Raw genomic sequence first — 22,369 nt, 5'->3', positions numbered from 1 at the left:
CTCCCTGTTTCCTGTTCTTAAGCAGAGGTTGTTGAAGCCTGAACTTTATTTAAACTTCTTTGCACTTTGTTCTCTGCCAAAGGATTCCTATGTATAAGAGAGTGAACGGTACAAGAAAGGATCGGATCTTTTCTTTACAAACACTTTTCTGTTTAACTGTCCTTTTGCACAAAGTAACTAACTGTATGGCCAGAACTGTTCAATGACACAGGCATTTATTTCAGAGATAGCTGTGGACTCCCAGCAAGAGAGGGCATCTTGCACTCTCTATCATCATTCACTTCTCTGCATCTTACACCAATCGGTGTTCAAGCTTTGTGTGAGGTGAGGATGTTGCAGAGTGGTCAGGCTCCAGAGGCTGCTGGTTCAAGATAACAGGCAAACCCCTTCCCACATTTAAATTTCACCTTAGATTTCATTTCACCTTAAATGTCTGGGTGGGGAAGAAAAACCTCCTACCTTAAAACATTCACAGCAGCTGCCTGCCCTCAAACTCTGACATAATACAAAGACAGAAAACTGCTACTCGCCCACTGCTCACTGGGTCTGCGCCCAGAAGTCCACACCATACAGCTAAAATATGGACCCAGTTCAAACTGTCTTTGCTCTCTGGGAGCATTAGTCAGATTTTTTGTGCAGCAGCTGCCTGACACATTCAGGATGCTGTGAGCTTTGCACAGTGCAGAAGTTTGGACTGCATTTTTCTGGCCTCATAGTTTTAGTGTCAGGGTCCCAACTAAAGCAGAGCTGAGATTCTCAGAGCATAGGAATGAAGCAACCTCCCAAATCAACTCATTCTACTTACTTATTCAGTATAAGGAAATGCAGTTTGAATTCGTTTTTCTCAATATACATTTTGTATGCTAACTTACAGAATTCACTACATCGTTACTATCGCTGTGGTTGCCAGCAGTTGTCTAGCACTGCAACTGTGCAAGTCACTGTGCAACGGGTTAATATAGTAATGAGTAAATACCTTCCACAGAAGATGAAAGCCAAGATGCTTAAGACGACTACATGTCCAACATGCACTGCAGCGAAGATTGGGCAGGGCAGCAACTCTGAGGCAGCTGGTCTCAATGTGTGAAAGTAGAAAGCAGGGAGAATTGCAAATAAAGAAGACGACACAGTCAGAAAGCATGTAGAGCAGACAGCACTTGGAGCTGGAGAGGAAACAAAAAAGACTATGTCAAGACATGACCAGGGGCGGGACTGAGTTCCAGAGAATATGAGATTTTACCACCAGGAATATATCACTTGGTGCTTGAGTGTGCTGCCTGGCAAATCATTATCAAATCAGCACAGTTGTTGCACAGAACAGCTGTTCTGTTTAGACAGGGAATGCACAGGTCTGTCTGGCCCTGATGGAATGATTAAGTGCTAGTGCGCATCATGCCTGTTTGATGATGTACTACTTAGTCATAGTAGCAGTCACAGGCTAGACTTGGGGATGGTAATTCCACTCTCCTACGGCTTTTTAACCCATTCACTCCATAAAGAAAGGGGCAAAAAATTATTATGGTAAAGAGAGAAGCAACTGGTACTCATATGGATTACAAACACTGACAAACACTTGTTTTTCTACCACTTGAGGCACACACACATGCACACACAAAAATACAATGAACAAAGAAAGACAGTAAGGCAAATAAGAGTGTGAAGAAATAGGATCTGTTCCCAAGCATCCTGAACGCTTACAAAGATCAGCTTTGCAATGGTTTGTTCTGCTGCCAATTAATCAAGACAATCTTCGAGACTGAAAACAGTTCAGAAGAGAAAACATACAGGAAAAAAATGTAGGCATGGAGCATTTTGCATAATGTCAACACATTTACACAGAAACCATACTTTAATCCTAAATACCGAGTAGAAACATACGAAGCATGAAAGCACATGAGTAAAAATTCCAGCAAGCACCACAGTTTACAAAACAGCTCTGTCTCTTCATAGAAAATCATGTAGCACCGTTGCTTCTGAAGTGCTAGAACTCAGAAGATTAAATCCTATTTGCTTGTTTCCTTTTTCTGATCATGTCCAGATGAGTCAAGGTATTAGATCAAATGGCTCAAAGGTCTAAGCAATAGTAAGAACCTCGTGAGTTTTTCTGTAAACTACCCTAGATATCAGGAGACTCTTATTTCTCCTTTAAGAACTACATGTGCTTCCGGAGAACATTACAACAGTTACGCAGATGATACTGCAATTTGATAGCTCCTTCAGTGTTTCTGTGTTTCACTTTGTTTTATTTGGCAGTCTTTCCAGATTTTTTTTGTGGACAGCTCTACTACAGATCCTGTTCTTAAGAGATTTTACCCTCTCATTTCAAAATTGCACCAGATTTAAAAGGGTCTTGCTGTATAGAGAAAGAAAACCCTTTCTCCCACCTCTTTAGAAACTTTCAATTTTTCAGACGCCAGAAACTACTAAAAAGCCTTCAAAGTTGAAAGCTCTTGGACCCAACAAAACTATTTGCTTAGTGTAGATGGCAAAACCCAACATATTTCACATGCCTGTAGTAGAGTGCTTAGGAATTTGAAGAAAATTGTTTTGAATGCAAATTAAATGGGAAAGGCAGGCGGAGTACAGGAGTTTGAGCATCACTAACTACACCTTTACAACCTTCAGAACAAGCTCAGGCTTTGCAATGAGAAGATATACAAATATCTGCCCAAATCTTTGTGAGTCACCTCACGTATAGCAGGACACAGCTCACTGCTCTCCACTGCTTACGTCCAGAAGTCACATAGAAATTATATACTTCTCAAATTTACCGGATCTGTCAAAGAATACAGAAGTCAAACCACTAATGAGCAACAGCCCAATTACTTAGTTTCTTATACATTCAATTCAACTTGGGGCATGTTGATTTAAAAAAAAATATTAACACTTTAAGTTAATTAAAAGTATTATTCCCATACCTTATGTGGACTTCTAACACAATGAGTTAAATGTAGTTACAATAAGGTAGGCACAGAATGAATGTGACTGCCGTGGGGTCAATACCCATTTTCAACTGCAATGAAAATAAGGAAGTCAATTTCTAAAGCTCTCATTTGAGTTCTCTTGTCACAATTTCCATATTGTCATGTAAAGTAAATCACTGGAGAGAGAATTCAATCACTAAGAAGGTAACTGAATTCTGTAGGTCTCATGAAGATAAAATAGATTTAGATAGGGAAGAATATTCTAGCAGTTTAAAAAAAAAGGGGAACTGCAAGGAAGAAAAAGAACATAGATACTGCTTGGCAAGAATCCTGTATTATTCTTTGGGTTCTTCACTTGCTACAGAATTAAATTCTAGTGATAGACCACAAGCTAGTGGCAAGGCCCATTTGATTAAGTACTTGTAAAATGACATTTTTGGATGGAAAATCCTATATATGCAAAGTAATACTCTGTTTCAGTATTGACTGCTTCTCCACTATCTCAGCAATCTCTGAACAAACAGAAGAGCATCTCCATTTCATAAGGTGGGAGTTTTATTTTGCAATCGGTTGTCTATATCCTTAAGGGGTTTTTTAATAGAAAAAAATCCAACACATCATTTTGAACTCCTCCAGCTACAAAATCTTTTATCAAATGCAGCCAAATCCTCAGCTTCAGTAGAGCATACATTTTAAAGTTCTCTCAACTCTAGACTTCTCTGCTGCATCCTTCCTGTATTTTGACTTGCCAAGTACAGACACACTTCAACTTCCCTTTTGTATTTTCAAAATTCCTGCCCGATTAAAATATCGTTGAGGTTTTTTAAGTTGTTAGAAAAGCACTGGAAGATTTGTAGAAGATAAATTTCCCTTTTGATGTAAAGAATGAACAGAAAGCCTGAAGCACACAGGCATCAAGTATTAGAAGTCAGGAGAATCTTGGCCACAATTTCTTTGTACTTGCGTAACTTTCTTTTCCAAATTCAAGATCTAGAGAAACATTGCAGATGATGGAATCCATCTTTGGGAATCTGATCATGAAATACCAGTTCATTTTTATTTTCTACCTCATTTTTGGACTTACCACATTTTATGCATTACACTACAATACACGTCCAATCACAAAAAGTCTCATTTGTTTCAAATTTCTTTGTACAGTGGTAGAAAAGTGAAAAAGGGTAACAAAAATGAAAATTATGAGCTTGAATAAAAATTAAATGCTAGCATTGCTGTTAGGATTCAGCTGGTTCTTATTAATCAGGGTTTGAACAAGAATCAGGATTTATATTCCCTTCTGAATAGCTGGAATAAGATCACTAGTTGGAACAGTTTACTGTCGTGTAAAGATAATGTATTTTTCTGCCTTAACTAATTTTGGCTGTAAGATGGGATAGTAACATTGTAGTCTGATTGCCCTCATACTTTCTTTTCCCAGATGAATTCCAGTTTGATTTTGGTAGTTTCATAAAGTCCAAAACTCCCATTCTTTCTGGTCATTTCGTATTGGAAACCTCAGGACCAAATATAGCAAGCTAGACACTTGGCAGAACCAGCTCAAGATCCATTTGGGAAAGGTGTAGAGGAAGAGAAGGACAGGCCATGCACCCACCCTCATGCAGTTCTTTTTTGACTTGCTGTTTTAAGCAGCAACTAGAAACAACTCCTCCTCTTGGACAGGGAACTGTAGGTGAGCAGCAATCTTTCATGCTGCCTTCTAGTTGGGTAGGATGGAGGCATCTGTTTCCACAGTCCTCAAAGGCATCCAACTTTATATGGGTGGGATGGATTTATCCCAGTTATATTGCAGTAGTTCTCCTGTCAGTTAGTGCCTGAGATCTTTAGTCACTCTTTTGTGCCAACGGATTAGGATTTATGAAACCCTGGAGTCTTACAAAATATATATACAGTTTGATGTCTGTATTGAAAGTTCCAAAGCAATCATCACATGTCATTCATTAATTTTAGGATTTGCTTTAAAGATTATAATACAGGGATGATATACAACTGTAGTATGCTCAGATAACTTATTTCTAGCTCACTTAATATTACCAGCTTCATGCCACTGAGGGCACCAACTTCAGAAGAATCAGATTCACATGCTCCTTCTAAGGCTGTTTTCTATCATTTATTTTCAGAAAGCTTTCTCACTAGTTTTCAAAAGTGACCATTAATTCATTTTTCCTTCACTGTATTTTAAGAGATTTTTATCCTGACAATTTCTGTATCTTTTATTTAATGAGTGTCGGTTTGTTTTTGTTATCTTAAATAGGATAACACTTTCTCTTCTGTCAGAGTGGGTCTGTGCATGTTTAACACTGTACTAACAGCCAATCTGTCACAATAAGAGCTGCATCCAATTGCAAGTTTCTACTGGTATTGTCATCATGACCTGAAGATCATGTATGTTTTCCAAAGGAAGCCACATTTTAGATGACTCCTGATGACTCTATTCCCATGAGTGTATTCTAGATGTGAGAGTATTGTAATGCCGAACATTACATTCTTAGAAACAGAAGTCTTGATTATGTTTTACAACTCAGCAGTTACAAAATTAGCCTTTTAAAGTTAGCTCTGTCTGTCCTGTGTCACAAGGCTCCGTCACCTACTGCAAGAAACCACCACCTGTTGCTGCAGGCTGGATTTCTCCCATCAGGTAGCTTCACTTGTCACCCTGTCCTGAGGGAATGGAGTATCAATGAAGGTGATGGGCAATGAAGGTGATGTTTTCTTCTTTTTGGGCTTCCCTGCAGAGGCACCAGCAATATTTATGTACTAGTTCAGGATAGAAGTGATGAAATTAGACTCCTGCAAATAAACCATTCCCCTTACTTATGCCGCAATAAGCATAAAATAAACCCTAAGAAGATGTGTTTTCCAAAGCCTTACCTGTTTCTGATTTGCTGAATCCCCACCCTGCAGGGACTCATAGCACTCACAGTGCTATTTTCCCTTAAGTACCCAAAATGGACAGATACATCACGGTGCTATCAAGCACTCTTGTTATTACCCTTGCCTAGAGTAAACTTGAGTCAGAAATCTAGAGGTTGTTGCACAACATGTGATGACGATGATCATGGTGACTTGATGCTCATTGCTTCAGGGCAGCATTTTTCTCAGTCTACTACTCTCCCTAGAAATACTCAAAGGAACATTTCAGTACTGGAGGCATTTGGAACAAAAGGAAGTGTATGAGACACAGGTAGGTTTCAGCTGGCTCTTCAGCATACATAAAGCTCTTATTTACAGGATGAGTCACTGTAGATATAACAGAGGAATGAAAACTTGAGTCCATTAGAAATTCCCTTTTTTTGCTCATCAGCTAAGATCAAGGGAAAGCTGAAATACGGTGCCTCTGACACTGCTCTTAGTCATAATGGCTTAAGGATTCCCTTCAAGGCCTCTCAGGTGTCAGAATATTTTTCCCTGAATTGCTACTGCTAAATTTTAATTCATGTACTTGTTCAAATGCTTCAGTGAGGAAGGTGTGCCAGTAGACACCTTCTCTTTAACAGCAACTTCAGCAGCAACTGCCTCCCTCATTTTTTTCTTACTATCAGAAGCAGCCAGATAAAACTAATACACTACTTGTTGCTTATTTTGTGACCTCCATGATCCCATTTGCTGCATAGGCAGCCAAGTATATCATCCATCATTGCAAATAATACCAGAAAACACGTGGCAGTTTACTGGCTGCAAACCATCTGCTACCAGTTGCCCTAGCACAGCACACATGCTCCATACTGTATCACTGGAAAGAACTGCGCAAATTTCACTGCTGGGTCAGACACTATGTAGTACGAACTTCTTTTGTTGTTATTGAATAAAGCAACCACTTCTCATCTCTGAAATGGAGAATTCTAATTAAATACTTTGGGGACTTTATTGACTCATTCAATACTCTGAAAACTATTATTTCCTGCTATTACGATGTTAGTTTTCTTCTATTTCCTGTAATCTGAATTACAAAATTGGTAAATCAGATGTGTGGTCTCACAAACCTAATCCCTGTTCTTCCACACCTTCCGCATGAACTACATGAGACTTGAGAGTAACTAGGTTATTTGCACTAGGGAACTCACTTCTGAAATATGCGTCCTTTCATAAATTCAAGATATATCAGCGTTTCTGTAATCACGAATCAAAAAGATTCAAATACCCTTTACGTTTATTTTTTGCACATCCCTAAAATATGCCAACAACTTCAAGAATGACAGAAAACAGCATTCCAAATTGTATCATGCTTTAGATTACAACATTCTATGCCTATGTTTATTTTTATTTAGAAAACTATTTACTTGCTGTATTTGATTGAGCCAAACTGGGCATTAATTTATCTTTTACTAGCATAGGAGCTACTGCAATGGAATCTGGTGAACGTGCAATTAGAAGGCTGCACTGTATTCTCTATTAAAATATGCCACTAAAAATACTCTGTATTACAGACAAACATGCTTCATTTTTACTAACATTTACAGATAGTAATACCACACTGATGGCCCAATTCAACTCTAGTGCTTCACTTTACCTAGTCAGGCATTACCGGAAGGAGCAGGATACCCAAGAACCTCAAGACCTACAAGACAGACAGGTCTTGTATATTATCATTGGTTTCTGTGCTCCAACAGCCTAATCAGTACTCCGTGGGCAGCAAATAGGAAGTATCTAGGATAAAAACTGAGACATAATTAAAGCTTTACTGGTGCATTATGGATGACAAATAACAAATTTGCATTTTGGAAAATTTTGTTCCTTCAATTCAAGCAGCAGCAAACTTCATGCAAGCTGAGGACGCTCCCAACTGTGTAGTACTATGACAGTAATTACATGAGGTGTCAGAGGTGTTGTGGTATAAAATCAAGGCTTGGTCTTAGTTTTCACTTCATGCTGGAAGAACTGTAACACAGCAGTATGACTTCAAGTACTGACTGCTCCACCAGGTTTTTATTTATTTTCCTGGACTTTTAAGTCTCACATTTAGCAAAAGCACATGGCAATAAACATTCAGATCACGCTGTCAGCAAAAGCTAGCTGGAAAATTAATTGTGCATTAAATGCACATCCTCAGCCCTTAGGAGTTCACTGTAGTGAAACTCTTAGTGTTTCTGAGTGGAAAGTAAGTCATCATTCTGTGAAAAAAAAACAGAGTTTTTTAACCTGTAAGGTTTGCTGGACAGATCTAAGTCATGTGCAACTTAAAAAACATGTAAAAGTTTTACCCGTTTAAGTGAGGTGTGACTGAAAATGATCACTCCCATTTGTCTCAAGAGAATTAAATTCTGCCATAGTGCAGTTTTGACGATTAATGACTGAATCCCTTTTTTTTAAACTTACAGCATTTGGGGGACTCAGCCAATATACCAACACGAGGAATGGATAAATCATCTTTGTAGAACTTTAAGAGATACTGTAAGGTAGGAATTTGCCCTAAAGGAGAAGACTGTGATTCGACAGTAAGAGTCCTTCTTGTATTAGTCCAAGGAGTCCACTTGTATTAGTGTGATATTTGTGAACTAAACCTTAGGGGTTATCGTTATTAAAATGCTGCCTGTCAGCTGGCCTAGCAGGGAAGCTTTATATTCACTTGTGGCCAAAACTTCTTTTGTTCTTGGTCATGACAAAAACATTTTGCTTCACCTCAAAATGATTGTTCTAGAGGTTCTAGATTTTTCACACTGTAGAAAAGAACACCATTATGGTTGATCCTGAAAAAAAACCCTGGATGACCGGTTTCTGAGTACTGTTTCTACTTCAAACAAGGCAGTAGCACAGTGACACTACAATTTCTGCTGGAAACTGAATTACTAGAATTCATGTTCCTTTAAGACTACTACACTGCTGCACTACATTGGCAGCAAAGAAGAAGAAAGCAGCTGTTTCTCTTCGTTCTACAGGTATGAGAAAAAAAGAAAACTGTTCTTAATCTCAAGGACAATTCTTCTCAGAGTGATCTGAATGCCCTGGGTCTGATGGATACTGGGAAGTTCTTATAAGCCACAGAGCAAATCTTGCTACTGGAAAGCTGTCTGTTGTTCATGATATCATGGTCAAATGTAACCAGAAATAAGAAACATTAGAAGACCATGAACTTTCTGAAATGTAATTATTCAAGTAAATTTCAAGTAGCAGGTTTTCATCTGTCTCCCCCAGCCTCTCCTTCTGAGTCAATAAAAGCAGAATCAACCCACTGTGAACACAAATGTAAAAATACCCCTAAAGTGTAGCAAAACATGGTGTTGATTTTTTGCCAGTTAGCATGAAGTGTACATAATATTATTCTGCGAAAACAGCTGATTTCAGAAGAATACATAACTGGAAGGGACCCTCCTGGGCTGGTTAAGTCCAGCCACTTCTGTTTAAAATATACCCCCCCCCCCCCAAAAAAGCTATTTAAAATGTTAGAATTGTGACAGATGTGCAAAAGAAGTATTTCTGCTTTGTTCTGACAGAGCTGAATACCTGAGGGAGTTTATGTTGGTTAAACATCACCATTATTGGTTTGCTGGAGTTGTGCTAAATCAAGCTTTGATTTTCTCTCCAAAACATTAACATTCCTGAAGTGAGAAGCTGCACTGTTCACTGTCCTGGGGAGAAAGAATAGGTGATGTCCTGGAGTCTGATCTTCCATGCTGTATTTTCAATTATACAAGTGGTAGTCATGAAACTGAACTACTTCAACATAGTACACCATTTTTTCTCCCCACTGTAACGATACTTTATCAATGCTTCAAGGTTTAAGAGAGCTATATTTCTGTATTGTAGCAAAACCAGAGCTGCCAAAATTCAATGGCAGTGTTAACAGAGAAGTGTCAAATCTATAAATCGCTCTTGGAATTGCAAAACTCTCACATATATCTTTACATGCTTTATAACCCAGTTGCTAACTGTCCAAGTACTGCAGTCTGAATTGAAATCAATCTGCACTGGATTCAAGAGTTACACGTTTGGGGGTTTTACATGGAACAGAGATTTATACAGAGATTTGGCAACAATTTTAGGCACTGCTATTCTTATTGGAAGCAATTAATTTAGTAAATTTACTGAATTTTCAGCTCTAAATAAGTTTCCAGGCAACATACTCTCTTTGTCTGTTCTTCCTCAGATTCTGTGGGATAACTGTTAAAAAAAAAAAATGGAGTTCCCTATACATATTTGTTTTGTTTGGCACTTGTTTCGCTTACAGGTGCCTGCAAACAAAGAGTTTTTCAAGACACAGAACCACTTGCTTTTTGATGTGATCCATTTCTCCACTCTTACGTTAAGCCCCTTGTAACACCGCTTTTAGGCTGTTCAAGCTTTTACTAGTGACATCTTTACTGAGTGACTGCCAAATAAACAAAGAAATAGGGAGACTGATCATCTATATTTCAATTATTACCTTTTTCAGACAGTCCTTAGATCAGCTGGTAAATACTGTATTTGTTTTACTGTAAACCCCTATGAAGCATTCATGTGCAAAGAGCACTTTTTAATATTTATAACGTGCTGCTACTCCTACTAAATGTACTGAGACTAAGAGATAAGAATGAAGTGGGGTTTTTTACTCCCCAGGTCTGTAATCCTGAATGCATGTAAATTTTGAAGAAATACTCACTTCAGTAGGTTATTTTATTAACCTCTGGGAACGGTAGGTAAAGAGGAATAGTATACAGATGCCATCTTCAGCATCATTTGACTAACACCGCATCATTTACCGGATTCTGCCACAACCGGGAATCCGGGAAGACAGTAAAAGAACTTAAAAAAAAGCCCAGCTGAAAATAAACTTTTTTGTGGTTAAAAAGCAGCCAGTTGGAATTGAAGCAGTGTTTTCTTAGGGTGGCAGAACAGTTGGAAAAGTTGTTGGATTATTTTTGGCAGCAGCCAGCATATTATAGCTCTATCATTACTGTTACTAAACTGTCAAGAGTCCACTGAAAGGGTTATTACTTTACTAGTACATTCTTGCAAAAATATAGCATATCAGTCTGGTAGCATGAAGCTTTGGATTTCAGAACTTTGACCTTTCTGACACATTCGTATCACTGTAACTAGCTTAACACCTAAATATTTCAACCACACAGGTACAGTAAAACATGAGCCATGATTTACAGACAGCAGCAAATCCAAAGAGTGGCCAAATCATTGCGGAAGCGTTGCATAACGTGATACAATGAGCATGAAACAGATTGACTCCTCTGCCCTGCACTGCTTGAAAATGGGCTTGGAAGATTTCAGTTAGATTTTTTTAAATTACGTAGCTTGTATTTGGATCTCGGTAAGAGCCAAACCCAGTGGCTACAGTTAGTGGCAGCCAGCTCTCCTGGGGACAGAAACCGTGCAGATATAAAATGAATTCAGTTCACGCTTTGGCATTAGCAGCGTGTTCTCCTTAACAAACACACTCAAATCTCCACACTGAATCCCACGGTATCTTTTGCAGTACAGAAGTAAAACCCTTCTTTACCTTATTAAATGGAACAGATAAGCTATCTAAATATTTAAGATTAATAAAATACTATTTCTATCACTTTCAATAGCACCCATGAATTTACAATCAGAAATGTACTCTGCTGAGAAGGCATCAGCATACTGGATTTAACTAGTGAATAAAATAATCATTTTCCTTTGATTTGGGGTCTATATGACCATTCACAGTGTAGTAATTAAGACTGGAATTATTTCTGCCTTTACAGTAGCCAGAGAACAAGCATTTAAGTATGTGCCTTCATGCGTCTGCAAGTTTTATATCTTCAGTTCTTCTCAAATATCAGCCACAATCAGATAATTCTCTGCCAACAAATGGCAAACTGATTTTCCTTCTGATTATCTACTGAATTGACCAAGAAATTTCCCTGCTGTTGTAGATGTTGCTTTCAGCCCATTGCTTTCCTGTTCTTCACTAGGCTACCCTTATCTTCTGACCAACTTCTCCTAAATCTGGGAGCAGGTTTACAGTTTATGTTGCCTCAATGAAAAGAGTATCCCAGCCAAATAGGTCATTTGGACCCACTCTGAATCACATACTAAAACATCCCCAGAGTTTAAGGCCTTTGTCCTGTGAAAGGTCTTAATATTCTCTAAACCACGAAGACTCAAGTATGTCTCTGGCCCTCACCTGATTCCTGCCTGAATACTAGTGAAAAAAGGCAGCCCGCCTCGAACAGAAAGAGGGTAACTCAATGTCTTTTCACCTCACCAGTGCTAGTTGTCCAAAGGTCTTACAAGATTCCGTAAGGTAAGGACACACTTGGTTCACCCCCTAAAATGTCATCCCAAGCTTGTCTCCGAGTTTCATTTCATACAGCATACTGATTTTGTTTTTTTCCTAAAATTGCAGACATCCAGGACTGAAGCTGACCAATGTACTAGCTTTTAGCACAGTGTCTTCTTGCTCTGGCAGTATAAGAGCCCCAGAATTTCTTTTTTTCTTTTTCCATGTGAAAGATCTCAGGCATCATCTCTCAACAGACCTTCAGCACTCTGTCATGAAATTGCTGAAGTGGAACTCATGTTCCAAACCATCAGCACCATCACTGGATAACCTATGAGATGTTGTCACTGCGGTCTGTTGAGCTGCACACTTTTTTTTTCCTCCACTCACTTTCACTAAACATGACACTACTACAAAACATCTCAGCCAACTTTGCAACTGTATTTCTTCACCGGTAGCTCAAACAGTGATAGGGGGATGGGGGAGGCTAGAACTATCCTGTAGGTAGCTGGTATTTCACATGAAATATTACAATCACTGACAATGTTACTGTATGTGTTGACAAAAACTCAAAGGAGAAACAAAAGGTACTTCCACTGGCTGTTCAGAATGGACAGTAGTATGCATGCAATCCTCCTTCTGGGTCTCTAAAGAACTTCCAGCATTTGGGGCATCGTTAAGAAGAGAAAGCGTGGGGCATGAACTGTGTAACTAAGATTGGCACACATGGCCAATTTGTGGATAGCACGTAGTTCGTGTCCTACAAATGTCAGGTACTACAAATGTCTCTGGCTTTGAGTGTTTGCGTATTGACAATGGGAGCGCACCATTTTGAAGTACTGTGACAGAAAAAGGACCCAGGGCTGGTGATAGTGCTGTTTAGACGAACCTGGAGAACCATGCAGAGTAGCTGCTGAGTTTTACATCATCCACATTTCCTGGCACACAACCTGCAGTGCCTTTACTTGCAACCGGACTTGCTTCCCAAAGATGATGGGGGGTCTGAGCCCTCGTTTGTCTATCACTACTGTGCAAACTGAGCTCAGACAGTGACATCAGCAGGTATTGCTTCACTATGCTGTATCACTCCTGTTTTTGGTGAGCCTGGAAGATGCCCAAGAGGGACTGGGAGCAGGGGACTGTTAACCACAGTCTGGTAAAGCTGCTGAATAAAGGTAGCTCTGTATTACAAATGTGCTGCTCTTGAAAGTCAAGAACTGCACTTTAGACAAGCTCTACACCGTAACAGTGAAAAAGGCACAGTTCAGAGAGCCAAGCAAGTGGATTTGTCCCTGTACGCCTGCTATCAAGTGGGAAATGGTACTGAAAACACTTACTTGCTGGCTAATTATTGAAACAAATATTTCTGCTTCTAGTGGAAGGCAGAATAAGCACCTCCCAGACTCAGCTACGCAGTCAAACTGGCCCGATGGCATGCTGCAGCCAACCCCAGCTCAGCATCTGGATGAAATAAAGACCTTGCTGGGGGAGAAGTTTTTTGTGCAGTATACTCAGAGGTAAGCACAACACACACACTCTTCTCAAAGCAGACTGAAATTGTCTATTACTGGTATCACACAGTAGCCTGAACAGCTACACCAGAAGAAGTGTTTAAATGACACTTGACCAACACTCAAGTGGGGAAGAGAATCATCATCTTGAACTTAAAAAAATCATTGGTCTGTCTTCTAGAGAATGAAGACAAGGGCAGTTCGCACTTAATACTCCTATTTTTGGAAAAGCTTAGTTCTTTGACTTATTAAATCAGTTGCTTCACTGATACCCAATAGCTAGCTATTGTCTGCCTAAAATGGGAGTTTCTACTTACTCTGTCTTCTTTTATTGTCACCAGACATCGTATCTTTTGTGGGGAATACTTACTTATAATGAGACACGGTCCACTTAGAAGTCACAATTCTCATTAAACACCCCCTGGTTTAGTACAGTTTTTGTATTTTTAGCATTGAAATGCCTGCAATAACCTTTGTGGCCAATGTTACAAACAGATACCCATGTACTACCAGCACTAAAATCAGCAGCTGTGCATCTCCCTGGAAGTTCAGATTGGCTGCACCTGGCATGCACTGCGAACACCTCTATAAAGCACCATGAAAGGGTCTAGTAACTAAGTATGTGACAAAGTTTAGAAATAACCCCCCAAAACAGCCTGTAAAAGATCTGTACGCGTCAGCAAAGTAGTCCACAGTCCTCACAGTCTAAGGCATACCTGTTTGTTCGATGTTAACTTTTTCTGCTTGGGTTGTCATCAAGCCCAGACCACTTTTTTAATCTGTCAGTTTCTATTCTCCACTAATTTAATAATTTATTAAAAGATTCAATTTTGAAACTTCAGGAAAACTACCAGGTATCCCAAATATATTTTGTCTGTGTTTGGGCCACACTCCCCACAGAAAGCTTTACCACAAAGAGAGGAAATACAAGGCCAAGTTTAAAAAAAAAAAAAAAAAAAAAGCAAGAAGGTGACATCTTTCTGACTTTGTGTTAATGGCCTTAAAGCAATAATCTTAGCATATGCAACTTAAGAAACTCGGAAAAGGGAGATAAATGTAGCTGCATTTTAGAGCAGTGAATCTTGTACAGCACAGAACCAGAAACAGCTCTTTGCTGACATTGCAACGTCTCTTTCCTATAGAAGGAAATAATAAAAAAAGGTTTATGTATAAACACAATAGGTTGAGGCTGCTATTGGCATGTCTAAATTGTGCCTGGATTTTGTTCTGCAAACCTCTTCCATTAACATTTCTGTCAGGAAAACTAACTCTTCAGAGATGTAATGAACCATCTGATTTTAATTTGGTTGTAGAACAAGGGGTTACTCTCTGAATCGTGCATAGCGGAGCTATTGAGCTACACCCAGCTCTATTTCCTTATACAGATGATGATGACTGCTCAAGCACAAGCAGCATGTGGGAAAGCAGCAACCCTCAGCCTTGTTTTAAGCAAATTAAAGTGGCTTTGGAACAGTAAGGATTTTCTCTGTGAGAGAGATTTGACTCTCATCATCATCACTGTCCCCAATTCTTCCAGCCCAATTGTTGCACAGACAACTGCTAATGTGGCTTTTGGCCTTTCTTTTCTTTTTTTTCTCCCCTTGATGCAGGGTCTGTAGCATCTTCACCCTCTTCAGCCACTACCTCTACTTGGCATCTCCTGCTGATTTCTTAAATGCTTGTCCAGACCTGAAAAAACACTGCTGTTTATTTAATTTCAGCTCTTGTCCAAGATAAGACTATCCGCACAAGATCCTATGGGACATCTTAGGGTTCTGCATTTTCTACAAGACTGTGCTCTAGCAAAGCTAAAGCCCTGGTTGACTGCTTTCGTGCTGCTTGGGATTCTAGTCTGAAAAAGCTGAACAGAAAGAGAGAGGGGGAACTTCAACAGTAATTGACCCACACCCAGAAAAAACATTAAGACATGCTGGGAAATCAGAGTGGAACTGCAGAGCCTGATTCCTCTTTTACAAAACCCTGTTTGTCCAGTCTATGTGCGGCTGCCTGCCTGCTGGCCGGACACAGTGTAATTCAGGGCCAGCTGAGACATGTCAGGCAAAACAAGGCAAAGAGACAGGGGAGGAGCCTCGCTTGGTAGTTTTTTCTGTTTATACCCTGTCTCTGCTTATTAAGTCTTCACAGAGGAAATACAATGTCTGCCCTTAACTGCAATTTCAGATCATTTTTTTAAATGTCTCTTATTCCCAGGATGCCTGCTGCTGATGTGTTAACCCAACATGCGGCTGAATTAGTCAACACATGGTAGTTACCCAACAAGGTATTACTGCTCCTGGTCTTCTAGCATAAAGTTGTTCTCAACAAAGTTTTAGACATTCGTCTTACACTTTTCCACACCCAAACTGATGCACATATTCTCCAAATTGAAGGAAGGCTAGCACTGGCACTGGATCTGTTATGCAGTGCCATTTGTGGAGCTTCTTGCTCACAGCCCTCTGAAAAAACAAAGGTGTTTCCCGGTACATAACTTCCAGTACTATGGCCGCAACAGTTGTAGATATGCTATACAAACCCAGAAGTAGCCTTGCACCCACGGTGCTTCTACGTGATACCCATATTTGTCCTAATAGGCAGCTTCAACATGGAAAAATCCCATCTGCCCTTGTGACAAATGATGCCAGAGCTCTTCTGGGAAGTAGCCTGGGGTTTATCTGACCAGAATCAGCAATGTGGTGCGTCCCAGAAGGGCAGATGGGATAGATGGAGGCTGCTGGAGGCTGCTGAGCCAGCCAGAGTGGTGGGGCCTGTCCACATGGCAGGTAAGTGTGGCTGTTGAATGGGGCTCCCCTCCTTGCACAAGTACCGGCTTGGTGGTCCCCACCCTAGCCCCAGGGATACCTCTGCAGACAAATTAACTGCACGGACAGCTATTTTAGCCAAGGGACTACTTCTGCTCTCATTACTCTGCAGGGTATTTGCAGCCAAGAGACCAGCCCTGGCCAAAAAGGTTGCTGCAAAAATCACTGGAGATTTTACTCCTGGGAACATGCTGTTGCCATATGGTCTCCACATTAATAACACCAAACAAGTGCTTCATAAACAGTGTTCTAATAACAAATACCAGAGGAATTAATAATAATCTAGCTATTATTTTCTAATGTTCTCGCTTTATTAAGAACACTTATGCCGTCTGAATGAGCTCTTCCGGAAGAACATCTGGCACCCACATGAATACCTGATGAAATCATTATGATCCTAAGTATCTTATAAATTTGTCAGCAACGGCATCCGTTTGTGCCAGCATAGCTTACAGTAACATCACGTTTTTCTTTTGTTCTAGGTGCATAGCGTAATGTCCATGCTGTACTACACTCTGATTATAGCTTTTTTGATCGGCACACAGGCAGCTCCAAAGTCAGAGGACAATGCTCCACTGGAGTATCCTGCAGAACATTCCCTGGTCAATACCCACCGGAGTAACAGACACCACATTCCCACAGCAGCTCCACAGACAGCCCACGGCCATTCTACTTGGACGATAGGTAGAAGAGAAGCTATAAATATCACCATGGACCCCAAATTCTTTAAGAGGAGGCGTTTCCGGTCTCCTCGGGTGCTGTTCAGCACACAGCCCCCCCCAGTGTCAGGGCAAGGACAGAATATGGGATTCCTCAGCAGTGCAGGTTCTCTCAACAGGACTGCCAGGACCAAGAGGACTGCGCATCCCGTATTACACCGGGGAGAGTTCTCAGTGTGTGACAGTGTCAGCATGTGGGTTGGGGACAAAACCACAGCCACTGACATTAAAGGCAAAGAGGTGACAGTGCTGGGAGAGGTCAACATTAACAACAACATTTTTAAGCAGTATTTTTTTGAGACCAAGTGCAGGGACCCTAAGCCAGTCTCCAGTGGGTGCCGAGGGATCGATGCAAAGCACTGGAACTCTTACTGCACCACAACACACACCTTTGTCAAAGCGCTGACAATGGAGGGCAAGCAAGCAGCCTGGCGGTTTATTCGAATTGACACAGCCTGTGTGTGTGTGCTCAGCAGGAAGTCAGGGAGACCCTGAGATGGATCTAAACCCCATGACAGCATCCTCCTACCCCCCTACCTCAGTCTGTAAATTATTTTAAGTTATAAAGACTGCATGGCATATTTATAGTTTATACAGTACAGAAAGAACCTCATTATTTATTAAACTCTTTTGAAAACCTTTTGTGTTTTGCAATTTATTTACTGGCAGAACCCTTCAATAGATGTTCACCTTAGTCTCATTCAGCCCAACTCTGCAATGTTCACAGGACCACTGAACAATCTTTGCTTGCCATTCTACAAAAAGAAAACATTTTTCACACAGTTTTCACACATATTCCTCTCTTCCACAACAAAAGAATTTTCCTCACAAAACCTACCAGTTTACTGTGAAAATCTTGTAGATTTATTAGTAAAATGTTTTATCCACCTACCAAGGGAATGATAAACACCTTTCAAAATGTGCTTCCAGTTTTACTAATTATACATAAAGATCTTAATCTTAGATAATTACTCATCTTAGTGAACTCCTGGTACTAATTCTTCATGTTGCTAGATAAATTTCTAAGGAAGACCTTCAGTGCATCTTTTAAAATTGCCAAATTATCTTCACTGCAAAAATAATTCGTTCTGAATTATTCTGGAACATTTGACTGCACAAAAAGAGAATCTCAATGTATGTATTTTTTCATTAAAATGGTATTTTACAGCTCATTACTTGAGCTGTATTAGAGTGATGTGGTTGCAAATGGCAATATACATATATTAATTTTTAAAAGTTCATGTGGCTTATAATTAAAATTTGAAAATTCTCTCAAGCTAGTAGTCTGGCAGTGGGGAGTTGCCATAGGAGCAAGTCTTTTCGTGCATCATAGAATTAAAAAAAAAAAAAAAAAAAAAAAAAATCACCAAGGGTGTGTTTTAGCAAGGACCCCCGAAATAACCCTATGCTCATAATTTCCGTGCTTTGGGAAACATTGGTTTCTAGAAGTACACAGTAGAGGCTGAGGCCTGTGATGGGCGTTTCAGTCATTACACACTGAATAACGCTACAGTTTCTCTCATTGTTTCCTTTGGAAAAGCAGCTGTTATCCATTGCAGAAACTCTTTCAAAATAAATACCATTAAGGTTTTTCTGCTTGGTTTCTTCAAAATCCTAAAGGGCACACTTTCACCCTTGCCTCCCCTCATGCACAGTTGTTTCTTCAGTGAAAAAAGCAGACCTGACGTTTGCTTCCTCCACGTAAACGGCAAAGAAGGGCAGCAGATCTCTAGAGAAAACGCATTGTGGTAAAATAGTGCCGGTGGAAATAACCAAACCTAGGCAAGATATGCTTTCTGATATGACAGTGCCGCTCTGTGCGAAGTGGAAGGCACTGACACAAAGACCATTCCTGATAATCAGTGGTATACCACTTTTCAGCCCCCTCTAGTAGGTGGTTATGGTGTGGGACAGCAATATTCCAGTGAGAATGTTTTTCTCTCTCCAGAACATATTTGTAATATTTGCATGAATAGTCAGTTATCTGAAAGGTCAAGGGGAGGGCAGGCTCCTGACTGTCCTGTGTCCTCCAAATAATGACAACTTGTTCTGGAGCAGGGGGAGGCAAAGACGACTAAGGAGTGCTTACAGTGCAATCACGTAGGCATCAGATGCTCTGACACAGTAGCAGAACACAACAGCAGCGGCAGCCACCTGGCAGTCATCACAAGAGATGGAGGGAGACCAATGAAACAAACAGTATTGTGAAGCAAAGCAAAACGCAGAATTGTAACAGAGTCCCGTCTATGCTCTTTGGTGGCCTTAAAGCAATGGACAAAACTAACAACTCTGCTTTAGAAGTGCTCTTTACCATACAGGACACAATGCGACTAGGGAAAAATGAAGCTGCTACTCATCCAGGACTTCCAGGTTTATGGAGACTGCCATTATTTCACCACTGACATAACAAAACTGCAATTGAAAGTGTCTCATGAATGCATATGGTAATTCCAAACATGTGTAAGACTTGGCATTTCTTCAAAGAGCCCTGAAACTGATTACTTTCTTCTTAAAGCAATCTTGGGAGCTGACATTCCTTCCACATCCAGTCCACTTAGGAGTTCCCCCAACTACACCTTAAAGCACATTCTTGCCAAGAACGAGGTACTACCACTACCTACAAGACACAGTCTAAGGGACAAACAGCTGTCATTTAAAGCTCTAGGAACTACTGTTCTAAATCTGGATCTTGATTAAAATTTCTATTAATAAACATTTAGCTATTCATTATGGGGGGGAGGGTTTATGTAGTCTTGCAGATATTGATGTGATCTATTCCACATTTATCCCTTCAGCTGATTTTTATTTTGTGCTCCCAAGACTGAAACTAGACTACCGGTTCATGCTTCATGCAATGATCTATTGTGTTACTGACATTTCCTGCCTGATCATAAAAAAAGGTCTCAAAAGGGAGTGTGGAAGACTGAAAAGGACAGGGCAATGTATTCACGCTTGATCTTGATCCCACTGTTAACTGCAGAATCTGGAATACCAGACTTAGGAGCTACAAACTCAAGCCTCTAACTTAAATTTTAAGGGTGTACATGATTTTTCTCCCTGCACATATGCTATTGTTATGCCTATGTGACACAGTGATGTGACCAATGATCTACTGAGAAGTGGTGAAGTATTTCAAGAAATTAGTAAGAATGTGGGGCTTTATGATTATAAAATAAGAAAAACTGGAAAAGGGCATTCTTAGAAAGAGAATTATTGCCATATTTCAATTTTTGTGTTAACTGTGTGCTTAGATGGCAAGATAAGGCTCCATCTCTGACCATAGCTACATAAACCCAGTCTGTAAGATTCCCCCTGCAGCACTCAAACTTCATTCCACTTACAGATGTTTGTGCCACATTTAAAGACTAGTATTTAAAACAACAGTAGTCCTAGCCATTCTTGCAGTAACTGGCATCACACCTCTCTTACCTCCAGCAACAGAGCCGTATTCTTGTCAAAGCCCAAGCAAAGAGTTTCATGCAGTCAAAAGAAGTTAGTATCATACGATAAGGATACCCTGAACAGCCAGAAATGAAGTACAAGTCTGACTGCCTGGAGGTATATGGAATTGTCATCTCTGGACATGCCAGAGAACAGAGACAAATATCTGCCAGAAATGCTTCTGCCTCGAGTGAGATGCAAGGACTACACAATTTTCAGTGACATTTGCCACAATTTGCATGCTTCCAAACAAGAGTTAGATTATAACTCTTTTTGTTGAAGTCGTGCTCACAGTGGTCACCCAACTTTTGAACATTTTCAGTTATGTTAAACATGGCCCCATACTTTTGGAATTTCGGATGGAGGAGTACAAAATTCATGCAATAATTGCTGTGTAGAAACTCACAAATGCTACTGGTCTACAGCACAGCAAGCTGGGTTCATCGGAAACAGAACACAACCTGGAAGAGCATTTTTGATACTGTTGTTAATACCCTGGAGGCTTAGCCTTCCAAACCATAGTGCAGCCAATGACATCTTTCATAAAGAACCTTCTGATCATCCCAATAAAAAGTATCTTTTAGCATCCTACATCAGAAGCAGGTGAACTGTCATGGAAAATTCCTCTATGCAAACACTTTGCGAGGGTATCTTAAAAGCCAGTGTTTCCCACATCATACTTAGCAACTCTGTCTCAGAACACAATGCCTCCAGGAGGTGAATCAGCGTGTGTATGTGTCACTGATTATCCTGACTGCTCTCTGCTTCCTTGGGCAACAACTGGTATCTTAAAAGCAAAGGGCTACATCAAGATTTAATTAGAAAACTAACCCAGTGCTGAGCTGCTGTTAATTTTTTTTCCCCCAGAGATAAAATCCAGCTAGAGATGCCGGAGATATCATCTCAGTTGCCATGACTTGATCTTTTACATGATTAGGTTACAGTAGATTGTTGTACACAATGATTTCTGGCCATTGAGTACAGAAGAGGGAACACACCTGTCTTCAGTTTGCTCTTCTGGGAAGTACACCCATGAGGAGTATCAGACTAACATATAAGAGTGATAGAACTTCTAGAGACAGATTACGCAGATTAAATACAATGCACATTTATGTATTCTAATTTGAAATACCTATTTTCAGCGTTGAAGTAAGTAATTTTTCAAATACATGCGAATTGATTCAGTGCTGTTTGGAAAACTGTGACAACCATTATCAACCATCAACATAGTTGTTGTGTAAGTCTGCAACTTGTAAATAAGTCACTATTACAAGAATCTGAATTCATCGCTTTGGATTCTAAAGAAAGAAAACCAAGATCCTTCTATTTAAAAAGCAAATCAGCCCAGACTTGGTTTCACCTTTAGCCAAATGCCACATGCATGACACCAACGATTTCACTACTGCTCATTTGGGCTAAGGAATGAAGGTTAAATTTTGCCTGGAGAAAAACAGATTGTTCTCTAGAAAGATGGAAAACCATAATCAGTTTCCTTCACCTAGCATGGGACTCATCCTCTCATCACTGCTGATATTACAGTTTTGGTTGGCTGGCTGAAGGGGGGGGGGGGGGTGCGGACACGCTGGGGGGACAACGACAACACATGCCTGAATCCCTACTGGTTATGCAATCATTCCTACTGCTGAGTTGATGCCAAAAGCCTGGAATGCCAGAAAGCCCATTCTAATGCCTAGACTTGCAACCAAGTTATACTTCATTGGGCCTTGTCTCGATTATTTTCACTTCAACTGCAATACAGACAGGA

General features: G+C 40.1%; 2 protein-coding genes across 6 annotated transcripts in view; one reads left to right on the top strand and one right to left on the bottom strand.

The window, feature by feature from the left end:
* NGF (nerve growth factor) overlaps positions 1 to 17,805 on the top strand; it is a 33,958-nt gene extending 16,153 nt beyond the window's left edge. For 3 of the 4 annotated variants that reach the window (XM_074893831.1, XM_074893830.1, XM_074893832.1), the window contains 2 exons: positions 13,491 to 13,631; positions 16,927 to 17,805. In XM_074893831.1, coding sequence (XP_074749932.1) covers positions 16,939 to 17,658 — 720 coding nt within the window. In that variant the 5' untranslated portion in view covers positions 13,491 to 13,631; positions 16,927 to 16,938 and the 3' untranslated portion in view covers positions 17,659 to 17,805. The remainder of the gene's footprint in view (positions 1 to 13,490; positions 13,632 to 16,926) is intronic. The other variant, XM_074893829.1, reaches the window with a different exon arrangement.
* LOC141954386 (uncharacterized) overlaps positions 1 to 22,369 on the bottom strand; it is a 123,725-nt gene that overhangs the window by 67,347 nt on the left and 34,009 nt on the right. The window lies entirely within an intron of this gene.

Source organism: Strix uralensis, chromosome 24, assembly GCF_047716275.1.
Source record: "Strix uralensis isolate ZFMK-TIS-50842 chromosome 24, bStrUra1, whole genome shotgun sequence".
NCBI lineage: Eukaryota > Metazoa > Chordata > Aves > Strigiformes > Strigidae > Strix > Strix uralensis.
The sequence above is the reverse complement of the archived record's forward strand: the minus strand, read 5'-3'. Positions and strand labels throughout refer to the sequence as shown.